The sequence below is a fragment of the Alexandromys fortis genome, unplaced genomic scaffold, assembly GCF_014885135.2.
Source record: "Alexandromys fortis isolate MF-2015 unplaced genomic scaffold, M_Fortis_MF-2015_v1.1 scaffold_35, whole genome shotgun sequence".
Classification (NCBI taxonomy): Eukaryota; Metazoa; Chordata; class Mammalia; order Rodentia; family Cricetidae; genus Alexandromys; species Alexandromys fortis.
This window is the reverse complement of record NW_026067913.1, coordinates 9261601-9285761: the sequence shown is the minus strand read 5'-3', so window position 1 is coordinate 9285761 and position 24161 is coordinate 9261601. Positions and strand designations below refer to the sequence as shown.

Sequence of the window (24161 nt, the reverse complement as noted above, 5' to 3'; positions counted from 1 at the left end):
TTTTTTTTTGGTTTTTCGAGACAGGGTTTCTCTGTGGTTTTGGAGCCTGTCCTGGAACTAGCTCTATAGATCAGGCTGGTCTCGAACTCACAGAGATCCGCCTGCCTCTACCTCCCAAGTGCTGGGATTAAAGGTGTGCGCCACCACTGCCCGAACTAATGTCTTCAAATGATAGTTTTCTTATTCCTTTCCAATCTCAAACCTTTTATATATTTCTCTTGTTTTGTTGCTCTACGTAAGACTTTGAGCACTGTATTGAGTAAGAGTGGGGGAGCGGTCACCCAGCTCATGCCAGATTTTAGTGGGAATGATCTCCATTTTTCCTCCTTTTGCAGAATGGCTACGTAAAGTCTATGTATAGTCTTTATTGGGTTGTGTTCCATCTATTCCTAGTTCTCTCAGTACTTTTATTGTAAAGTCATGTTGTCCTTTGTCAAATGCCTTTCTGCACCCATCGAGATGATCATGTGGTATATTACCCTTATTGGTTCGCATGTGTTGAACTAACCTTGCATTCTGGAGATTAAGATGAACTCAGCTTGATACTGATGTTTGAATTTAGTTTGTATTTGGCATCTGGGGTCGTTAGGGAGAGGGATCTGCAGCTTTCTTTGAAGGGGTCCCTTTGTCTAGTTTTAGAATTATACTGGATTCATAGAGTTTGGTTGTGTTCTTGGCAGTGTTCATTTCTATTTTGTAGGACAATTGAAAAGTATTGGTATTAGATCTGTGGAAGTTTGGTAAAATTTGGCAGTAAACCTGTCATCTGGTCCAGGAAAGGCCTTACTGCCTTTCCTGGGTCTGTTTAAGCTGTTTAAATCTTCTGGTTTTAGTTTTGGTAGGTCATGGGTATTTAGAAAGTTAGCCATTTCTTCTAGATTTTTTGATTTGTTGAAATATTATTTTCAGAGTACCCCCCAAATAACACACGATTTTGTTGGAGTCTGTTGTACGATTTCCCTTTCATCTATTTCTTGTTTTTCATTTGGATCCTGTCTTTCTTTTGGCTGGTTTGCCTGATTTATCCTGTTCTTCTTTTTAAAGAACTCACTTTTGATCTGATGAGTTCTATTACTGTTTTATTAGCCTTTATTTTGCCACCTCTGCCCTGAGCTTTACTCCTTATATTTGGTTTCATGCTTTTCTAGGACTTTTAGTTGCACTATAAAATTATTTGAGATCTGAGTTTTTTTTTATTTCAATTTAATTTCATGGGTATTTTTTGTATGAGTATTTTGTCTGTACGTATATTTGTGTCCTTCTTGAATGCTTGGTGTTTGCAGAGACAGGAAGGTGGTGTTGGATCCCCTGGTACTTGAGTTATAGGCAATTGTGAGCCACCATGAGGGTTCTGTGAGTCCTCTGGAAGAGCAGCCAGTGCTCTTAACCCTGAACCGTCTGTCCAGCCTCTCCCCGCAATGAGTTTTTAGTGTGAACACTATGGCCATAGACATCACTCGAACATGCCTTGATTGTGTCCCATGCGTGCTGATGACTATGCACTCATTTTCAGTAGGACTCTAGGGATTTAAAGTTTACCTTCTCCATTTCTCCAGTCACCCATTATTTGTCCAAGTTTTATTGTTCACAATCCAAATATTTATGGGTTTTCTGAGGCCAGTCTTGTTACTGATTTCTAGTTTTACTCCACTGTAGTCTGATAGAATACCAGATACTATTTCTGTTTATTTTTACGTATCAAGGCTTTCTTGGTGGTTTATAATATGGTCAATATAGAATATGTTCCCACTGCTAAGAAGAACGTGTCTTCTTTATCTCTTGTGAAATACTCTGCAGTGACCTATTTAGTCTTGTTGGTCCATGATATAATCTAGCTCTGAGGTTTCTTTCCTGACTTTTTATTTGTCAGACCTATCCAGATGTGCTTGCTGCTTCTGTCTCTGCAAACTCATATGTGCCTTGCTTAGTTGATTCAGAGAACTTTAAACTCTTGATGTCGTCATCCCCTCTGACTCTTATAATCTTTCTGTCTCCTCTTCTGAAGAGATCCCTGAGCTCTGAACCTTTTCGTGTTTATGTTTTATTTTTATTTTAATAAAACTAGCAGTTCCAAGATTTGGTGTGTTGATTGCAGTAGTTACATCCTCCTGGTGAGTAGTTCCTTCATCAATGTTTAGGCCTTCTTGTCATTTCTGCTTAGTTCTGTTTTCAAATCTGCTTTGTTGGGTAGGAGAACTGCCCTGCCAGCTTGTTAGCAGCTTCCCTTAGTTTGGTAGATTACTTTCCGACCTTCCTCGCAGTGTCTGATTGTGCTTCTTAGCTGTGTGTGATTCATGCAGGCAGCAGATGGTTGGGTGTCCATTTTTGTTTCCTCTAGCTTTGTGAAATTCTCATCCATAATTTCAATGAGAAGCTTAATTAAGAAGCCATTAGATTTTTATATCAACTCCTTCTGCAGGGTGTGTGTGTGTGTTTATAAAACCAGATAGGTGTAACCAAACCAGTCTTAATAATCAAAGTATTAATTTCCTTTCCCTCAAGGCGTTGTCTTGTGTTGTTATGCAGACAGAGGTGAGAATTCTCAACCTCTGACCCCTGGCTGCACAGCCCAGAAGTGTGGTAATTATAACACCTGTCCGCCTTGCTCGGCAGTGCAGCTGGGGTGGGATGCAAATCTCCGCTGACAGCATTCTGCCTCGTTTCTGCTCACACAGTTCCAGAGCTCAGTCTCACTCTAGCACACTCGGGTCTCTGGTGATTCTGTGATGCTCGCAGAGGGGTCCTGAGGAAATGCTACACCGCTGCATCACTCCACCCACCTCCCTCAGTATTACAGAAGGTCAGCTCCCATTTAACCACGCTCTGCAGTCATCCCTCTTCCTACACCCCATAGCAGGCATATATGAGCCCAAATGAAACGTGATCTCCCTTTGCCGGGATGTCACCTTGCTCTCAGGAGCTTTGTTTAGAAACACTGTCCCCCCCCCCCCTCCCCTGCAGCCAAAGTAGTTCTAGAGGCTCACATTCTTTGGATCAAGGCATGATACTTTCTGGGGTTCCCAGAGACGGTAAAATAGATCTTTGACTTACAGAGCTAGAAGTTCAGACAAGGCCTGTGCTGGACAGTTTTATGTCAACTTGACACAAGCTAAAGTCATCTGACAGGAGGGAACTTCAACTGAGAAATGCCTCCATCATGCCAGGCTGTGGGAAGACTGTAGGGTAGTTTCTTTTTTTTTCTTTTTATTATCATTTTATTTTATTACTTTAAAAAAAATACCAATCCAAATTCCCACATCCTCCCCTCCTCATACTCCCCTTCCACTCCCTCCACACACTCTTCCTCCACCCCCTCCAATCCTAAGAGAGGGCAAGACACTCGCCCTGTGGGAAATCCAAGGCCCTCCGTACTGCATCTAGGTTGAGCAAGGTATCCATCCAAAGAGAATAGGATCCCAAAAGCCAGTACATGCAGTAGAGACAAATCCCAGTGCCCTTGTCATTGGCCCCTCAGTCTGCCCCAACTGTCAACCACATTCAGAGGGACTAGTTTGATTCCATGCTCGTTCATTCCCAGTCCAGCTGGAGTTGGTGAACTCCCAATAGCTCAGGCAAACTGTCTCAGTGGGGTGAACCCCTCATGGTCTTGACTTCCTTGCTCATACTCTCCCTCCTTCCACTCTTCAACTGGATCTGGAGAGCTCAGTCCAATGCTCTGATGTGGTTCTCTATCTCTGTTTCCATCTGTTGTTAGACGAAGGTTCTATGGTGATATTTAAGATAATCATCAGTCTGACTACAAGGCAAGGCCAGTTCAGAACCCTCTTCTCTGTTGCTTAGGATCTTAGCTGGGGTCATCCTTGTGGATTCCTGGGAATTTTTCTAGAGCCAGGTTTCTTGCTAACCCCAAAATGGCTCCCTCAATCAAGATATCTCTTTCCTTGCTTTCATATTTGTCCTTCCTCCATCTCAACTATCCCATTCCCTCAAGCTCTCCCCAACCCTCCCCTTCTCCCTTCCTCTTCCCCTTCTCCCTTCGTTTTCACCCCGCCCCCATACTCCCAAATTTTGTCAGGCGATCTTGTCTGCTTCCAATTTCCAGGTGGGTCTATATATGTTTTTCTTTGGTTTCACCTTATTACTTAGCTTCTCTAGGATCATGAACTATAGGCTTAATGTCTTTTGTTTATGGATAGAATCCACTAATAAGTGAGTACATACCATATTCTTACTTTAGGGTCTGGGTTATCTCACTCAGGATAGTGCTTTCTAATTCCATCCATTTGCATGCAAATTTCAAGATGTCTTTGTTTTTTTACCCCTGAGTAGTACTCTAATATGTAGATGTGCCACACTGTCTTTATCCATTCTTCCATTGAGGGGCATCTAGGTTGTTTCCAAGTTCTGGCTATTACAAATAAAGCTGCTATGAACATAGTTGAACAAATGCTTTTGTAGTATGCTTGAGCATCTTTTGGGTATACTCCCAAGAGTGGTATTGCTGGATCCTGAGGTAAGTTGACTCCCAATTTTCTAAGAAACTGCCACACTGACTTCCAAAGTGGTTACAGAAGTTTGCATTCCCACCAGCAATGGATGAGTGTTCCCCTTACTCTACATCCTCTCCAGCATAAGCTATCTTTGGTGTTTTTTATTTTATCCATTCTGACAGGTGTAAGATGGTATCTCAGAGATGTTTTGATTTGCATTTCCCTGATAGGTAATGAAGTTGAACATGTCTTTAGGTATCTTTTGACCATTTGAAATTCTTCTGTTGAGAATTCTCTGTTTAGTTTACCAGGATTCCCCATGGTCTGCTCACTGGTTTGTTTGTGTTCCTGTCCTTTCTTCGTGGGGCAGGGACTTCAGAGTTGTTATACATTGCTGTATCCCCAGTGTCGGGACAATGCTTGGTTCATATGAATGTTGGCCTATATTTTGATTTAGGGATAAACTCCATGTTAATTATCTTCCCCACTCAGTCGTTTCTACACAACATCTTTAGCGTGCATACTAATGTGTGATCTATCATATTAGATAAACGTGAACTGAGCAGATACCTGTTGAAGCAGGAGCAACGTCTAGATCCATTACCACTTTTACCTGCTCATCAGGTAAATTTATTTTGAGCAGCTCACTGTAATGACAGTTTCCTTAATTGCGAATGGAGGAACAGCTGCTCACTTAATGGGCTTTTAATGGGATGTATGGAACTCATCCATTACCTTATTGCGTCGTAATCTCACAATCCTGGTTTCCTGGCTTTCTGAAGTAGTGCTGAAGTAATTATGTAGTTTTGGAAGTTCTGAAGTGCTTAGACCTGTGACTTGGGAACTACGCTGTTTTGTGTGTTCACCATGCCCCCATCCTCAGGCTGTTTCCTTCTTTGGTCTTGGCGTCTCTTTCCTAATTCTACTATCTTTAGCCTCTCTCAGCATCTTTGTGTTAAGGAACATTCCAGTTGAAGGGTGTGATGCTAGATTTTTGTCCGTGGTGCTCGTGATAGCAGATGCACTGTCCTCTGTGCAGCTCTGTAGGCAGCAAGTCCATCTGCCAGAGTCAAATGTGGGTCCCCAAAGTGTAGGCATTTGTTACTCAAACAACAGGTGGGACTTCTTTCCTGCTCACTTCTTAGCCCCAGTTTTCTGTTACTTGCAGTTTTTGTTAAATTTGACCACATATTTCTATATCACTTTTACTCTAGAGAATTTTGCCTTTAATTTAAAAAAAAATACCTGTTTGAATCACCTAGGCATTTGGGAAAGAGATTTTAGAGATTATTTACTTGGGTAATTTTGGAATATGGGAAAACCACAAATACATGAATATTTTCACAGTATTCATCTGTGAGAATTGTGTTCATTACAAGAAGATTTTATTTGCACGGTTCACTAAGAACAGCTTTTCACTGAGATACTGCTGCCTAATTAGTAGGGTCTTTATTTTCAACTTTATAATCTGATTTCCACTTTGAAAACAAAAGGAAGCTTTTATTGTCCTGCTTTGCAGGGTAACTCTGGAACAGACATTTGACTCCTGAATTTCAGTATCTTGATCTGTAAAAGGCAAAGTGCTGGGATGAGCATCCAGGGAACTTCTCACTCTAATGGTCTCTGTCCTGCTGTACAATGAAGAAGCAAAACCATGCTTTTCAGATTGACTAGTCAAACTCTGCTGTCCGAGTTTCTAATTAGCATCCTGGCAGATAGCCACACATAACTCTTTTGCCTGACATTGAATCTTTGCTGAATTCTTTTCTTGTTGAAATATTTCAGTTTTTTTTTAAATTATGCTACAGCTATAAATAATGTTTTAAATTTTCAGGTATATTTCTGCACGCCAAAGAATTCTCATAGTATTTCAGTAGATTCTTACATCTTATCAAAGCGAAGGAGGTCACATAGCAACAGTTCCCCCAGGAACTAAAGACAGATCAGGAGACAAGCGTGTATCTGAGGCAGGGGAACGTCTCATTCAGTGAAGTGCTTGCTCTGCAGACCTGAGTTTGAGTCCCAGTAACCAACTACCTTTTAGAAAAGGTCTGAAGTAAATCAGAAGTAAACCAATTTCAGTTTTCTCTACACACAGCTAACTAGTCTTCCACAGTGCGTATGTGCATCACTGCGGCACACGCGGGTGTTCCCGTTTTTCAGGCTGTGTGAACAGGGCAGCAATGAAGACGACTGAACCGATGTCTGTGGTCTGTGATGTTGTCCTTTGGGCGTGTACCAAGGAGTGGTAGATCTGGGCCATGGTATACTTATGTTTAGCTTTGGGGGTTCTTCCCACTGGTCTCCAGAGTGGCTGCACCGATTCGCCTTCCCACCAGCAGTGAACGAGGCTCCTGGCTCCCCAAACTCAGCCCTTGTTGTGAATCATTTTGATCTTGGCCATTCTGACTGAAGCAAGATGAAATCTCAAAGTTGTTTTAGTTTGCATTTCCCCAACTGGTAAGGATGAAGGACACTTTTTGAGGTATTTCTTACCCATTCCTATTTCACCTTTAAGATTTCTGTTTAGATCCCTAGCTGGTTTTTAAATTTGGGTTGTATGTTTCCTTGACGCTGTTTTTGAGTTTTTTTGTATATTCTAGATATCAATCCTTTGTCAGGTCTATAGTATAGCTAGCTGACAAAGATTCTTCCATTCTGTGGGTTATTCACTCAATTGATGGTTTCCCTAGTTGTAGAGAAGCCTTTTGTTTTGTTTTGTTTTTGTTTTTGAGGTCCCAGTTACCAATTATTGGCCTCAATTTCTTAGAAAATGGGGTCTTTCTTGTTCAGAAGTCTTTTTCTGCTCTAGTATCTTGTAAGTCCTACCTGTGTTTTCTTCTAGCAATTTTACTGTCTCGGGTTTCAGATTGCGTCTTTGATGACCATGGATGTAATTTTTATGGAAGGAGATAGTTATGGGTCTACTATCATTCTTTTGCATTTAGACATTCAGTTTTTCTAACATCATTTTTCCTATTTCTCTCTTTTTTTAAATGTCAGCTATACTCATGTCTGGCTTATACATCCATTCTCCTGGTCTATATGTCTGTTTGTGTCAGTGCCATATCGTTTGTATTACTGTAGCTCTACAATCATCTTGAAGCCTAAAATACCAATCCCTTTAGTATGATTCTTTTTTCGCTCAGGATTGCTTTGGTTATCGTGCGTGTATTCTGTTTCCATGTGAAGTTCTCATTGAGTTTTCTTATCTTTATAAAGAACTCTTTGGATATTTTGTTTGGGATTGCATTAAACTGTAAATTGATTTTGGTAGGAGGGTCATTTTCACAATATTATTATTTCTACCAATCCATTAGCATGGGCTCTCTTTCCATTTTCTAGTATCTATCTCAATCTCTCTCTTCAGAGATTTGAAGGTTAATGGTAGGGGTTTTCACCTCCTTATTTATGTTTGTCCATGATATTTTCTTATCTTTGATGCTATTGTAAGTGGACGTGTGTCATGATCTCTTTCTCAGTCTGTTTGTTGTTGGTGTATAAAGAGGTCACTGGTTTTCACAAATTGATTTGGAACCCTGCCACTGTGCTGAGATTGTTGATTGTTCTTAGAAGTTTTCTGCTAGAACTTTCAGGATCTCATTATATCATATAATCTAAAAATAAGGGTGGTTGACTTCTTCTTTTCCTATTTGTAGCCCTTTCATTTCCTTCTTTTGCCTATTACTCTGGGTAGTGTTTTCAGCACTGTACTGAAAAGAAGTAGGGATAGTAGGCACTTCTATCTCATCCCTGATTTTAATGGAATTGCTTTGAGTTTTCCTAGTTATGATAGTATTGGCTGCGGGTTTGTCATATATAGCTTTTATTATGTTGATGGATGCTCCCTCTGGTCCTATTCCCTCTAAAACTTTGATCATGAAGTTTTGTTGGATTTTGTCAAAGGTCTTTATGGCATCTGTGTTTTATCTTTAAGTTCATTTATTATTATTTATTGTGTCTGTTGGCCTCTGTATGTTGAACCAAGCCTGCATATCTGAATAAACCCAACTTGATCATGGTGTCTGATCTTCTTGATATATGCTTGTCTTTGGTTTGCTAGTATTCTATTAGGATGCTTGCATTGGGAATATCCATGGGTGACTTTCATTTTGTTGTGTCCTTACATGGTTGTGGTGGTAGAGTGATGTGGGCTTTGTAGGAGTTTGGGGGTGCTCCTTTTTTTTTTTTTAATAGTTTGAGAAAGATCAGTTGTAGATCTTTTTTGAAAGTCTGGTAAATTTCTGCTATGAATTCATCAGGGCATGGACTTTTTTGTTGGGAGGCTCCCCCAACCCCTTTCTCAGTCTTCTTTGTTGTTGATCTGATTAAGTTGTTGAGCTCTTCATTTACTTAGTAGTTTAGATGAATCAAGAAATATATCCATTTCTTTTAGATATTCCAATGTGCAGGCTATAGAGTGCTTTGTATTTCTTTGGTGTCTCTTGTAAGTTTTTCTGCTCATTTATGATATTGTTAATTTGGGTCCTTTTGTTCATTCTTTGGATTAATTGGGTCAAGGATTTGTCATCCTTATCTTCTCTAAGAAACAGCTCTTAGATTCATTGATTCTTTGTATTGTTTTATTTCTATTTCATTAATGTCTGTTTTGGTTTTTAATGTTTCTTGTTACCAGATAGGTTTCAATTTGGTTTGTTCTTGTTTTTCCAAATTTTTGAGTTGCTTCATTAAGCCACTTATTTGTGTTTTTTTCTGATCTTTTAATATAGGCACTTAGAGCTGTTAATTCCCTTTTCATAATGGCTTTTTAATGTGTCCCAGAGGTTTTGTTGTGTAGTTTGCATTTAGTTTTATGAATATGTTGATTTCATTCTTGATTCCTTCTTCAACCGATCCATTACTTCATTCAGTAATGAGTTGTTTAATCTTCGTGAGTCTATACACTTACGAACACTTACTGAAGAATTATTCCTGTTGATTTTAAGTTTTATTACATAATGGTCAAGTAGAACACATGGGATTGTTTCGGTTTTCTTGTATTAAGGTCTGCTGTGTTCCAGCATCTGGTTTCCTTTAGAGAGGCTTCCATGTGCATATACACACAGACAACAAAGGTGCACTCAGCGGGCTGTACTTATTTAGATCATCATGTACATATATGTGCATTTACCAATGATAATAAAAGGAAAAGAAACTACCAACTTGAGGCTGGAAGGGGACATGAAAGGGTTTGCAGAAGGGCAGGTGGGAGGTGCTGTAGGGAAGAAAGGGAGGGGAGAAAGCAGCATAATTCTATTTCAACTAAATTACATTCATAAAGCAAGCAAATCCCATATGTACCACAAGATCAGCACGGCACGGTGAGGGCCAGGTCCTATGACACTCCTCTCTTTGATCCCACATTGGTGCTGAGGTGTATAAAAGACACAGAATGAGAAGAAGAGCTTGCAGTTTCTGGCTGAGTATGCTCCTGTCATATGTGGTACAGAGAAGCTCTATGTGTTCTGGGTGGTTATGCTTGCTCTACAACCTTCAGGGTGGAGTTGAAACCCCTGCTTGCCCTGCCCTTGGGGAACTGTGTGTGTGGAATCACCTCAGCAACTGAAGATGGCATCTGTTGTGCCATTTACAGCATTTTATGTTGATACAATTCATCAGACCTTAGGTGACACACAGGAAGGGATTTTAGGAGGGCATTCAAAGCAGACTGGTTCAGTGTGATTTTCAGTCTCATTTTGTGAGGTTCAGCTAAATCGTCCGATAAAATGTCATCATTCCAGAAGTAGGTTTCTTAACCATAAGCCATTTTGTCTTATGCAATATACCTGCTTTCTTCTTTTGTTTTGCTCCTTCGCTGTTTTGAGAGGAAAGTGTATTTCTCCCCCTTCTCTGTAAGCAGGTCTCCTCAGGTTTTCTCCCTTTACTCAGCAGTCACTGCTGCTTCTCTCTCCTCTGCAGTGCTTGGCAGTGTCTGAATGCTCGCCCACCCAGGCTGGAGTCCTCTTCTCCACAGATGGGAGAGCCAGAGTCCAGAGGACTCGGCAGTCAACTCTTTCTGGTGACTAGATGCTCAGATTCAGTTCTTGTGTGCTAGTTTCAGATGCTTAGTGTTTTATAGGCTTCTTTTTAAGTGTTCTGATTTTTTTTTAAAAAAATTACAATTAATGTTGAAATAGAATTTAAGACCTACAAGCCTCAATATAATAGTTAAACTTAAAATATAGCTTCATATTCAGCTGGAATTCTCACAGTTGGTTTCCTTTTTGATGATTTTGATCTTTTGCATTTAAACATGAAATATACTGACCTAGTTTTAAAAATATGTTAAAAAACTACAGATATTTGTGAGAAAACTATCTAAGTATTCCCATCTGTTCCTGTAGATCGTTTACTGTCTTCAGTGATTACCCCGCATCATTTTCCTATCTAGGTATTTGGTAGAATGACACTGATTTCAAACAAGACCTGTTGGATGGCAGATTATTGAAGACTCAAGTGTTCTTCATTATCACAACACTGGGAAATCTGTGCCTAAGATTGCCATGGTTACTAGGACTCTTATTTCTAATATAAAAGACTGTCCAAAAACAGGCAGGAAGAAGGGGGGGGGGGGGGGGGAGGGGGGGGGGGAGAGAGAGAGAGAGAGAGAGAGAGAGAGAGAGAGAGAGAGAGAGAATATCATTATAATGAACCTGAAAAGGGAAAATGTAGAAATAATTCTTATCTCTTTTATATAAATCATTGACTTTCGGTGAATCTAAGTGGGTTCTATCTTACATGCTTATATATCACAAGTCACATACTGAAAAAAACTATGTTCTTGGGGTCATGAGTTTTTGCTAGCAGAACTCTGGAGAAGTTTGGAGGATAGTAATATGGTATCCCAGGTCTCTAACTTAGCAACAGCATGACCTTGACAAATATGCCACATTTCAACCCTTTAGTATCTTACATGTAAAACAGGGGTCATAGCACTCCGTGTATGTCAAGTGCGCATGCTCCAGGCGTCTAATAGACCATACATAGGCCCAGTGGCTGCTCGATTCATCCTGATGCACCCTCCTGTCACCAGCTGCTCCACTTTCTGCTCTCTTTTCTGCCCCAGCCTAGCTCCATTTGAGGGTCCCTGAGCCCCAAATTAAGGTGGATAGCGTTGACGGGAACTGGAACCAAGAGCCATCATGGCAGGGCGACTGTTTGGATTGCACATGCCCGTAGTGTAGTGGCTGCCCTGGTCTCATGGGAGATGGTGTTCTTCTGGTGCGCTGATGCCCTGGAGAGCCTGAATGTGAGCAATGGCTGGCCATGTTTTTAATGGGGATCCAGAAAGCAGCTTCTATGGCAGCTGTAATCTTGCCCTTTGTCCTAAATAACCATGAAAATATTCTTAAAAATTGTCATCAAAGTATTTAGTAATGTTGTGACTTTATTAGAGGGCTGCATATCTAGATATATTTTACAAATTGCATGTATTAGATTGGAAAAGTGAATTGTAATTCCTTCTGAGAAAACACTCTTAAACTTTAGCTATTTAAATGTCCATAAAGGATTATAATTGTTTTGGTAATTTAAAAAACCTAACCTTTACAATTTTTCATTTAATATATTTTGATCATATTCTTTTCCCTCCCCCAACTCCTTCCCCTCCTACTCACCCAACTTCATGTTCATTCTCTTTCTTAAAAACAAAAATAACAAAACAAAAAAGCACACACACAAACAAAACCCCAAGACAAACAAAACAAAACAAAAGCAACAAAAGTCGAGTCCATTTTGTACTGGTCAACTGCACCTGAGATCAGCTGTCCTGGGTGTGGCTGGTTTCTATGTAATGTCGTTCCATTAAAGGGACCTGAAATGGTGAGATCTGCAGGTAATGAGCCGAGGGAGGTAGCCCAGACCCAGAAGGAGAAACGTTCTGTATTTTTCTTATATTTGGATGTTAGTTTAAGCTTTAGGTACACGTATTTCATTTAAAATACCTGTCCACAGAGGTAAATAGCTGGTACGGGACTGGGTGGGGAGTGGGTGTCTTCCGAGGAAGGGGAGCTAGAATACAGTGTTCCCTAGGGATACAGAGGAAACGAGCAGGAAGGTTAAATGGGCACGGCAGTGGGAGGCAGCACACGGAAGAACTACGGAGGGAGAGCTAGTTCTAAAGGTTAATTGCTTACAAATGAAAACGTCTTGATTTTTGAAGCAGGTTTATTATATTTTAGGTCTCTTTGCTCATAGTTCTATACTTCATTAGCATCTTGCTTCATAGTTATGAATATCTGTGCATATAATCAGCAAATTGTGCTTTTGGAGAACTTGGATATCCTGTAAATCACTGAAAACCATGACTTTTATGGAAATGCTGTTATTTTTGTTATTTTCTTGCTTTGCTCATACTATGGATTTACGTGGGTCTCTGTGGGACGTCCTGCTTTAAATATTATTTCAGCAAATGGGCTCAGAGTAGGCAGAGAACCACTGAATCAGGTTCGGCTAGCAAGCGCCCTATGAGTTGATGCTGTGTCCAAGTTGTCAGGGCCAGCTTGCTCTAGCCCTCTGCTGGAGAACAACTTACCAGAAGAAAGATGTTGTGAAGGAAGTTTCTCCTCTGGAGGGCGTTAGCTGCTCTCTTGAGTTTCCTTGCCTTTCAGGTAAACCCCCTCTCCCGTTTCCTATAGAAGGGGAACTGTTTTAAAATGGCTCAGAGAACTCAATTATCTGAGAAAATGAAAACATTTGCAAAAAACTCTGTTATAACTTGAGCCATGTCTTATTACAATTGGCGCATTTAATAAAGGTTACAAAGATCGGGTTAGTGTATCCATTGTGTTATTTGTTTGTTCCACTCAGAAGGCCATTAATTAAAACCTTTTTATCATTCAGGTTTTTGCTAAGGAATTTATATTTAAGTAACTTCTCTTTTGTAACAATTTTCTTCTTGCAACCAAAATAAAATGTTGCATGACCTTATAAATAAGCCGCCAGGAAGAGCAAAAGCTGCGCATGGCTCAGACATGTAACGCAGCTGTTCTGCTTTAGACTTCTTTTGTGTGTTAAAGGTTTCTCACGTGGAGAGGGTTTTCATGTTAGTTGTATACTATAATTGCAATAACAACTTGACGTGCAGTTATCCCGTACATGTTTATTAAACACTGGTCAGCTGTGAGGGAGGAGTCTGGCCATGGAGAGGGAGCAGCAGGCATGCCTGCCAGTGGTCTCTTCTGTTAACGGGCTGTCTCTGGAACTGAGGAAATATGTCTGTAGACTAGACATGGCACTCTGAACACACCCAGTCTCATCTGAGGTTGGGGAGATAGTTTTATCAAAAAACATCTCTTAAAGCCGAAAGAGCTGTTTTATATCTTAGAAATCAGGTAAATTAAGAAAATCTGTGGCCTTGCTAATGTGTCTGTAAAATTTGACGGTGGAGCTGACGTCAGGTTAAGAGCATCTTCTATACCAGTTTTCTAGTCCATTTTCAGTGGTGGAAACAGAGTCCTTGAGGCTGAATAGTTTATAAAGGATGCTTTTTTAACCTATAGTTTGGGAGGCTGAGGTTTCAAGATTAGCTTTTGTAGTGGTGGTGTGGGATTGGGGGCATTGTTTGCTTACCACAGGGGGCACCGACGACACCAAAGAAACTTCATTTTCCGCCCAAAATGCATTTGGTGAGCCCATTAGTTTACTGAGTGTACTTTTAGGAGTATCAGTGAGAGGTTACAGTGGCATGCACGACTCACAGAAAAGTCCAGCGTGGGTGATGACTCTCACACATTGTGCCTATTCCTGCAATTTCCTGTATGACTTTCAGACTGCTTAGCTGTTCAGAGTCTCTTCTAGCAGTTGCTAGCTTGAAGAAGGCCTTGTGAGTCTTGTAATTTTCAGAAACTTCCTAAGACTTGTAATTTTTACTTTTTTTTATTGAATTTCTGAGTCTTAATGAGTTTCTCCCCTTCTGTCTTGGATATACTTTGATGTGGGCAGGATAACTACACAACAGTGTCGATAAAAAACTCTGCTACTCCTCAATATTGTCACACTGAGGGCTGAGCTTTTAGTGTATGTACTTTTGGGGGAGACCAGTAAGAATGGAGAAAGTGCTATGAATGAGGGGAAAAAGGGGGTCAGTTTCCTCCAGGGATGCTTTGTATTAAGAATCAGATCAAGCCAGGCTGTGGTGGCTCATGCCTTTAGTCCCAGCACTCGGGAGGCAGAGGAAGGCAGATCTCTGTGAGTTTGGGGCCAGCCTGGTCTACAAGAGCTAGTTCCAGGACAGGCTCCAAAGCGACAGAGAAACAACCAAAAGAAAAAAAAAGAAAGAAAGAAAGGAAGGAAGGAAGGAAGGAAGGAAGGAAGGAAGAAAGAAAGAAAGAAAGAAAGAAAGAAAGAAAGAAAGAAAGAAAAGAATCAGATCAAGATCAAACTACTGGGCAGCTGATAGCTTCTGAAGAACAGTGAGTGAGTCAGCTTCTTTTAAGCACGTGGCCCCTGATAGCTAGACCACACTCCAGTGGATGGCCCCACACACACGAGTTAGGGCAACACTGATTGGAATGAGTAAATAAATACAAAACAGAGGACACAAGGCTGGGAGACAGAGTGTAGGGGTAAATCTTGGAGGAGTTAGGTGGAGAAGGTCATATATGATCAAAATACTTTGTACGAATGTATGAAATTGTCAAAAATTAGTGAAATTTATGTTTTTATGTTGAGCAACAACAACAAAATCATATCAAAACAGCACTACTTGCACACAATGCTGTGAACATAAAAACACTATGGCCAAGCCGTAGATGCAGAGTGCTAGAAGGGCCATGAGCAAAGTCAGCAGCTTTACTCTTGACTTCTTAGCTGGTTCCAGAAGTTTGTCACTGTCGGCCCCAGCAGAGCAGTTTCTGTCACGAGCACCCAACAGGCCACATACAAGGCCATGGCGCCAACACACACATCTGCTGACTGAAGGCCATGGTTGTTAGCCTCCCGACGGGAGTTAAACTCTGTTCCAGTCAGCGAGCTTTTCTTTTAGAACGTCAGTATGCATCGCATAGGTCCCGGGCCAGCTTTTCTCAGATAGTTGGAGTCCAATTTGAGCGTCATTTGAAATGAACTGCTGTAACAGTGACATATTTTTAGTTCCTTGGAACCTTGGTTCTCTGAAATACGAAATTGGAAGTAGCGTAATCAACATGCTTAAATGGCAGGGAAAAACAGTGATCGATTGTTGGCACTTGGCATGTGGCACTCTCTGAAGTGAAGAGACTTGCCCATCTGCCAGTGCTGGCAGTCTCAGAGGAGGACAGAAAGAGAGAAAATGACCTTTATCTTCCTGGATGGCAGCTGGGAAGAAATACCATGACCACAGCAGTTCTTAGAAAGGAAAGTCTTTGATTGGGTGGCTTACAGTTCAGCGGTTCAGTCCATTATCATCATGGTGGGGCACAGCAGCGTGCAGGCAGACATGGTGCTGGAGAAGATGACAGTTCTACATCTTTGGCTACAGGCAACTGAGTGTCACACTGAGCTTGAGCAAAGGAGACCTCAAAGCCCACCCCCACACTGACATACTTCCTCCACAAGGCCACACTACCCCCAAAAGCCACATCTGCTGTTGGTGCCACTTCCAACGAGCTTATGGGGGCCAATTTCAAACTGCCATAGCAGTTAAAGGTAGCTTTAGGGTAATCGTTTTCTAAACTATTGAAAATCAATCTGTATTCATTATTTTTTTAAAAATATGTCGTTATACCACTATCTGTGGAAGCCCACGTGTGACTCAGTTTCCATCTGGAGTCATTTCTGACTTAAAGAAGTCGTTTGAGTTCAAGTTTGCCTGCTCTACTTTTTCTTATAACCTTGAGGGCTCTGAGAGACTTCTGATTTATCGCATAAGAAAAGAACACTCTATCTAGTAGAGAGTATACTGCTGACGTCAAAGCTCAGGAACATCAAGATAGAAAGGAAGGCTGCTTCCGAGCAGCAGGCACATGCTGGAGAGGAGGCTGCTCACTCAAGGACAGGAATGGCCTTGTGGTTAGATACTGACTGACATCTGTGCTGGGCTTTGTCCTGTTTTTGTATATAAGTAAGCTCTGAAATAAACTCAGGGCTGTTTGGCTGCTTCGGCATGACCAGATAGACCTCCCAATTCTATCCTGTCTTCTTTTTCTTCTATGTTTCCTTCCCTAAAATGTTGGCTCCGTGATGACTGAGACTTTGCTCTATTCCTTGCTTTATCTCTGTCACACGGGGCAATGCTGAGTGCCTCATAGACTGTCATTGCCATGTTGAAGACATGCTTACCTGCGCTGTATGAGTACACATGCTTACCTGCGCTGTGTGAGTACACATGCATTACCATGCACTGTATGAGTACACATGCTTACCATGCACTGTATGAGTACACATGCTTACCTGCGCTGTATGAGTACACATGCTTACCTGCGCTGTATGAGTACACATGCTTACCTGCGCTGTATGAGTACACATGCTTACCTGCGCTGTGTGAGTACACATGCTTACCTGCGCTGTGTGAGTACACATGCTTACCTGCGCTGTGTGAGTACACATGCTTACCTGCGCTGTGTGAGTACACATGCTTACCCTGCACCGTTTGCGCTTCCAGCAATGGTGCAGAACGTCATGCTGCACTTTTTGTGAGACAGGATGTCAAATTATTTATGTTTAATATAACATAGAAAGTCTTGAAGCCTTTCTTCATTATTGAAGGGCAGCAAGCAGCTCCTGTGTTTCACATTTCTTGCTAAGGTGTTTAACTCATTTTACAGTTTCACAAAAGATGGATCATGAGACAGGAGGGTAACTGTCCCTGCTCACTGCAGTGTCTGAGAGTCAGTAGGCGCTTTCCTGTCCCAGTTCACCACCTTCTTTATGTAGAACTGGAAACATTGTATCTATTAGAGAGTTGCCTGTTCATCTGTAATATTGCAAGTAAGCATTTAATTATCAGTTATTAACTAAGTGCCTAATATGAGTTCTTTTACTGTCTCTGAATAGGGACAAAAGTGATTTGGTGACATGCACAGTGTGTACTCCGTCTAGTCTAGTGGACTAGTGGACTTGGGCAGTGTTCCCCAAGGAAGTGAATTTTGAGCTGAGGTGGAGTCACTAACAAAGACCAGGCAGTTTGGGGAGCAGAAACTCAGACTTTACTTTAAGAGCCACAGGAGCAATTAAGATCAATTAAGTAGCTCTCTCTCTCTCTCTCTCTCTCTCTCTCTCTCTCTCTCTCTCTCTTGCTAGGGACACCCTGGATTGGCAGTCATGAGACAGACAGAGGCCTAGAGGCTTTAATAAGAGCAGATAATGGACGGTTGTGGTCCATTATCACCCTACTTATTTCTTGAAGGTCGAAGGAGGAAGTGGGTGTGTTTCAGAGAGTTTTATCAGACAAAGTAAGTCAATGTAAGTCAATGGCCAAGGCAGTGAGGGAAAGAGATGCATCAGTCATGAGGTCAGCTTTGTAGTTCAGGTAACTAAGAGGATCCTAGGCCTTTCACAGAGACAGAAGCCGAGGGAAGTCCTAGCTAAGGAGAAACGAGCGCAGGATGCTTCTCTATCTGGAGTGAAGTTGGGTGTTACAGACTTGGTTATATGGTGAGTCCTTTAAAACTCAGTGCCTACAAAGAAAGAGTCAACTAGTACTGGTACTGGGAAATTAGTCATATTAAAATTAAATAATTTCCCAGTTATTATGTTTTTTCATTATTAGTGGGTTTATTTTTATGGAAAAATAACAAAAAATTATTTGCATAAGAAATGCTGTACTAAAACAAACAAATAAATATGAAGCAAAATCTCTGTGGAACAAAAAGTTAAGATCTTCTTAGACAAAAATGTAAGCTATATCCAGTGAAAATAAGTGATTTATCCTGCCTAGAAGCCTGTAGTAAAAGAGGCTGTTACTATGTGTATGTAGTATCCTGTTATCTGGAAACTTTAGCTTATCATTCAAAGCAGGTCCAGTAGGCAGTGTCTATGTGTGTCATCCATGTGTGTCTACCATCTACACACCCGTGTGCCCTTAGCCCACAACACAGCATTGGTCCCCAGAGGGGGCTCAGGATAGCTATTGTCTTAGATATGTTAGTTATATATTAAGTTTGTTTGTATCAACATTCACAGAAATTGTTATACAGTGGCAATATTTATATCTTCTTGCTTTTTAGGTCGATTGGGGGCAACTGGACTACTTAGTTGTTGACATGCCACCAGGAACAGGAGATGTGCAATTATCTGTTTCACAGAATATTCCTATTTCAGGTAAGTCCTAAAAGTGTGATTTTTTTTCTTTCTTTGATGTATTGCTGTTAGTATACATAAAAATAAGCTATATCGTAGACACATTTTTCCATCTTAAAATTATTTATAGATTGGTCATTAGAGATCATTGAATTATGCAGTGAAGTTTTGATGATAAACATGTGTATTTATAAAAACAAAAGGTACTTTTAAAAGTAATAATATAAATTTATATTCTAGAAAAATTTTAGTATTAGGTAGCTCATGGCTATTCACACATGTTGACTGTTGTTCAACTCTTAACAGCAAAGTGCTAGCAAACACCCAGAAAATATTAGTTAATGAAACTGAGTAGGAGTAAGTAGGAGGAATTGGTTTTTTGGAAAACGTAGTTTTGGGAAATTTTTATATTCCGCTATTTCCTTTGTTTTAAAGTCAAGAGAATAAGTATAAAAGCTTATTTGGTCAAGTGTATGGCAACAACAGTAAGTGTCTTTCTCTGACACAGAATGTAAACATTGGTAGTTTCTCAGTTTTGAATCTATTTCTAACACTTTTTCTACAACAGTTGCGTTCTAGAAAATGCATGTACATATTGGGCTTCTAGGAACATAATGGGAAGTTAAAATATCTTTGCAAATAAATTTTTACTGATTATTTCAGCTTTGCTGTTGACATTTAATTATCAAAAGGCTTAAATCTAGTTTTTTTTTTTGGCAAGCTATAAGTGATTTTTTTGTTGCTGGTAGGCGAGCCTCCTTAATATGGGTATTAAACATTTTAATGTACTTGTTGTTGTAATTGAGTATCCTAGTAAGGCAGGCTATAAAGGATGAAACTGGTAAAAGGGGTAAATAAAATTAGTTCATCCTTTAGATGATTGCTCTGCTATATAGCATTCCCCTTTAAAGCAGAGGCGTTAACTGGCCCCAAGGTCCCCTATTTACAATGTGTTGTAGCTGAAGTTCTCATCAGTTCTGACCGAGTTTAAAGTTTGTGGTTGGAACCTCTGCTTCGAGGTCCCTGGTAATGTCTAGGTCATGGTTTGCTGAGTTCAGCCTCAGCTAGTCAACTCATTTAAGCTAAAGTTAATAATGCCAGTGGTTCTGTGATAAATGATATTTACAGGGGATGTGTCAATTCTTGCGCCCAACAAGTGACTGTCTAGCCAGTGGTCCCTGCTGGGGTGGACAGTAAGGAGTCATGTTTTGAACCCAGAGAGACTACTCTGGGCCTTCCTAACTCCTCCCTTCCAGGAAAGTCTGAAGGGAATTGAGAAGCAGCACCTTCGATTTTCATTAGCATTCCAGGTGACTTGTGAGAAAACACCTTCTGTCTTTGTGCCGACCTATGCTAGTCTTGACCATTGTGACCACCCCAGCGCTCAGTAGAGTCACAGTTAGGATTATGTGCTGTGCGTGCCAGTATTGACACAGGCAGTGAGGACTCCATTTTCCCTAGTGAGTTCAGGAGAGTTGCAGCTGGTAGAACCGGCACTTTGCATATGTGAGATCCTGGGTTCGGTCCTCAAAGCTGGGGCAGACTAACACTGTCAAAGTGATGCCCAAAAGAACTTGGGGGTGTGTGTGATCATTTCTCTGTGAGTTTGTTAAAATGTTTGTTCAAGGCTTAGTTCTTGAGATTTAGTTTTATTTGAAAATTGAAGAGATAACTCAGTGGTTAAGAGCACTGCCTGCTCTTCCAAAGGTCCTGAGTGCAATTCCCAGCAATCACATGGTGGCTCACAACCATCTGTAATGAGATCTGGTGCCCTCTTGAGGAAGAGACCTTATCAGTCATCTTTATCAACTTAGACCCGTGAAACCAAATATGGGCAAGTTCAATAGAACCTCATATTCGGGCTGCCCATGCCTGCTTCAGCACTGCCAGGGTATAAATTTTATTTTCATTTTCATTTTCAATATCTAAAAAGATACCAGAAGTGGGTTGGCTCCACGAGCTGTTTCGGGCTTGGCTGTTCTGCGACTGTCATCGGTTTGTATTATCTGGAACAGCCTGGCAGAGCCCTGTTTGCCCTTCGGTTTTATCAGTTGCCCTTCAGAATTATCTCTTCTCTAATTATAAACCGAGTTTCCTTTCCTTTTCATCATTGATGTTAAAACTCTCTTAAGAAAGTCTGTCCTACTTTTTCTTATGCTCTTTGTTCCTCTAAGTCACAAAACCCTTGAGACCCGTGTTGTGTCTGTGGTTAGACTTCCTATAAATCCCTTCGCATAAGGTGAGATCCACCCCAAATCCTGTGTACCAACTGCCCACATCCTCAGAGCCGCTCACTTGCTTCCCTTGGCTTTGCTGATCTGTCTCTACACACAGTTGATCTCATTTGGAATGTCTTTCCATTGCAGTTGGCTGCATGCCCATGTCCTGCATAACCCTTTAAAAGCTGTGTGTTTCAATCCCCAGTCTCTTTCTTGTCCCAGCTCTTCCTTAGATAGGAACCATTTATCGCTCCTTGAAATTCCTGTAGCATTTAATTTGGCCCAGTCCTCGGCACTCAGGTTTTCTTCCTCTGAAGCCTGCACGCCTATGCTGCACAGGTCTCCTCCCTAGAGTCTGTTTCATTCACCTTTGCGGTTCCCATAGAACCAAACTCACTGCCTTCGTGCAAGTGGGACATCAGTGAGCGGATATTTTAGCGCTGTGTGGGTTATCTCTCCGGCTAGACTATAAGCTGCTTGAATGCTAAAGTTCCCTCCTGTTCGTCTTTGTGTCTTAGATTACAAGACATGTGCAGTTAACACTGGCAGCACTAGGCCGTCCAGTTAGTTATCACTGTTCGTGTGGAAAGGTCGTTGTCCCTTTATCTTCCTACCATTCTACACATTCTTGTGATTCCCTGTCCCTCAAGGTCCACTGATTTCACCCAAGTGGTTTTTATTTAATTAAAGATTTCTATCTCTTCCCCACTGCCGCCTCCCCTTTCCCTCCCCCTCCCCCAATCAAGTCCCCCTCCCTCGTCATCCCTAAGAGCAATCAGGGTTCTCTGCCCTGTGGACCACCCTCCTCCATCCAGGTCTAGTAAGGTGAGCATCCAAACTGACTAGGCTCCCACAAAGCCAATAGGTGCAGTAGGATCAAAAACCCATTGCCATTGTTCTTGAGGTCTCAGTAGTCCTCATTGTCCGCTATGTTCAGCGAGACCGGTTTTAACCCAGGCTTTTTCAGACCCAGGCCAGCTGGCCTTGGTGAGTTCCCGTTAGAACATCCCCATTGTCTCAGTGTGTGGGTGCACCCCTCGCGGTCCTGAGTTCCTTGCTCGTGCTCTCTCTCCTTCTGCTCCTGATTTGGACCTTGAGATTTCAGTCCGGTGCTCCAATGTGGGTCTCTGTCTCCTTTCATCACCTGATGAAGGTTAATATTCAGGAGGATGCCTATATGTTTTTCTTTGGGTTCTCCTTATTTAGCTTCTCTAAGAACCCGAATTATAGGCTCAATGTCCTTTATTTATGGCTAGAAACCAAATATGAGTGAGTACATCCCATGTTCCTCTTTTTGGGTCTGTCTGGCTTACCTCACTCAGGATAGTGTTTTCTATTTCCATCCATTTGCCTGCAAATGTCAAGAAGTCCTTGTTTTTTACTGCTGAGTAGTACTCTAATATGTATATATTCCATACTTATGTGTAAGTTAAAACATTTCTTTAAAGAAAAATCATTCCAGCTTAGGTGTTTATTTAGATGTAGTTGACATCCTGTGGATAGTTGATACTGTTTGTTGTTCTGGGATGGGAGGGGCGTGTCTTTGGTTACTCGCGGGCTCTCTATTAAGTGTCTGTGGGAATCATTAACATTGTTCCATTCTAAGGAAAGATGTTCCTCTTCTGCCATGATGATGACCGTTTCTGCGTGTACCCTGCCCTAAAGAGCCCTGCTTGTCCCACCATTTATAAGGATCAAGTGAGATAGTATAAAAGCTCTTATCTAAATGTATAGTACCTTTTTAGAAACTGCTTAAATACTTTAAAAGAGGTATTTATTTGCTGAAGGAGATGTGGTTTGAGCAAATGTTTCCCACAGAAGGCTCATGTGCTAGAGGCTTGGTCCCAGCCAGTGGCTTTGTTGAGAGATGGTGGGGTCATTAGAGTGCTGCTGTCTCCAGGGGCTTAGGTGACCCACCTTGCCCTTCATTCCTCTTTCTGCTTCCTGGCTACTCTGAGGCCAGGAGTTCTGTTCCCTTCTCCCCAGCACATTGTTGTGCCCCATAGTGGCTCAGAACTAGCCAGATCAAATGACCACAGGCATAACCCTTTCACCGTGAGCTACGCCAATTTTCTGAGCTGTTTTTCTCAACAGTTTGTGACAGTGGCAAAGGTTGACAGATGCAGGCGTTCTTGAGATGCTGTAAACTGGAGTCTGTATCAAGTTCCCATTGTCCAAGCCATGCTGGCAACAAAATGAATGTTTTGTGCTTGGAAAGAGGCATTATTCGGAAATTCATAGCAGACCCGTGCAAGCGAAACGATCCGTTTTCTAACCGCTAATTAGCAACTCTTTGTATGTGTTCCATTTTGTTCTGTGGGTAGATGACAAGCTCAGTGTAAGAAGACATTTCAAAGGAAAAACTTCTTCTCTTATTTGTGTTAAAGTGTTGTGCAGCAGCAGAGAGGAGTGTGTTGACAGCCCACCGTGAGGGAAGGTGTAGATCTGACTTTCCATGGGGTGCTAATGTGTCCCTAGACGTAGATTGCAGGAAGGAGAAGAGGTAGGATGGGAGATGTGGAGGGAGACCTTGGCTTGAGAGTCGCTCTTGTCTTCATGCACTTGCCAAGAGACGGCGCTAATGCTTACCCTGTGACTTTTCTTACCTTGTTATTGGTGACACCACTTACTGGGTTTTGTTTGGAGCTTATTTTGTGAAGTATTGTTGCTATGTCTTGGGTTGGGTTGACTCCGGAGTTGAACTGTTTTGTTCTCCAGATGTGTGCTGATGCTCTCTAGGAGTTACTGGTCATGTAATGAGTTTCCACAATGAAGGAGAACTGATACTTCTCTGAGAGGCTGAATAATTTTCCTGAAGATTTTGAAAACATAAACATTGTTCTAGTTTTCAAAGTCTCATAGATTTTTCTCTTACTCATGGCATCAACTGAAGTCCTCTGAGTGACCATCTGAAGGCTGCCCTGGCTTTGCCCTTAGAATGAAGCAGAGAGTTTATACCTTATATTAAGTATGTGAAGTGTGTTTTTTTTTTCCAAGGACTGGGTCTTAGTAACTTCAAGTGCTGTATTAGCAGATGATACATGTTAATTTAATGAAGGATCTAGGTACAGAGATGTGGGCAGCAACGTCGCTGACACAATGGGTGACCAAGTGCCCAGGGTGGGCAGCAACGTCGCTGACACAATGGGTGACCAAGCGCCCAGAGACTAATGACAGGAGCTCTTCCTGCTCCTCCACTCGAGAAGGCAACTGAGCGCAGGGTGTCAGCGTCCTGAAGAATCCTGGAACCTTTGAAGGAACCGGAACCACTGCA

The 24161-nt window shown here is 41.5% G+C and overlaps 1 protein-coding gene across 2 annotated transcripts in view; it reads left to right on the top strand.

The window, feature by feature from the left end:
• Window positions 1-24161, top strand: part of Nubpl (NUBP iron-sulfur cluster assembly factor, mitochondrial) — a 161850-nt gene that overhangs the window by 99844 nt on the left and 37845 nt on the right. For both annotated transcript variants that reach the window (XM_050138890.1, XM_050138891.1), the window contains exon 7: window positions 18596-18689. In XM_050138890.1, coding sequence (XP_049994847.1) covers window positions 18596-18689 — 94 coding nt within the window. The remainder of the gene's footprint in view (window positions 1-18595; window positions 18690-24161) is intronic.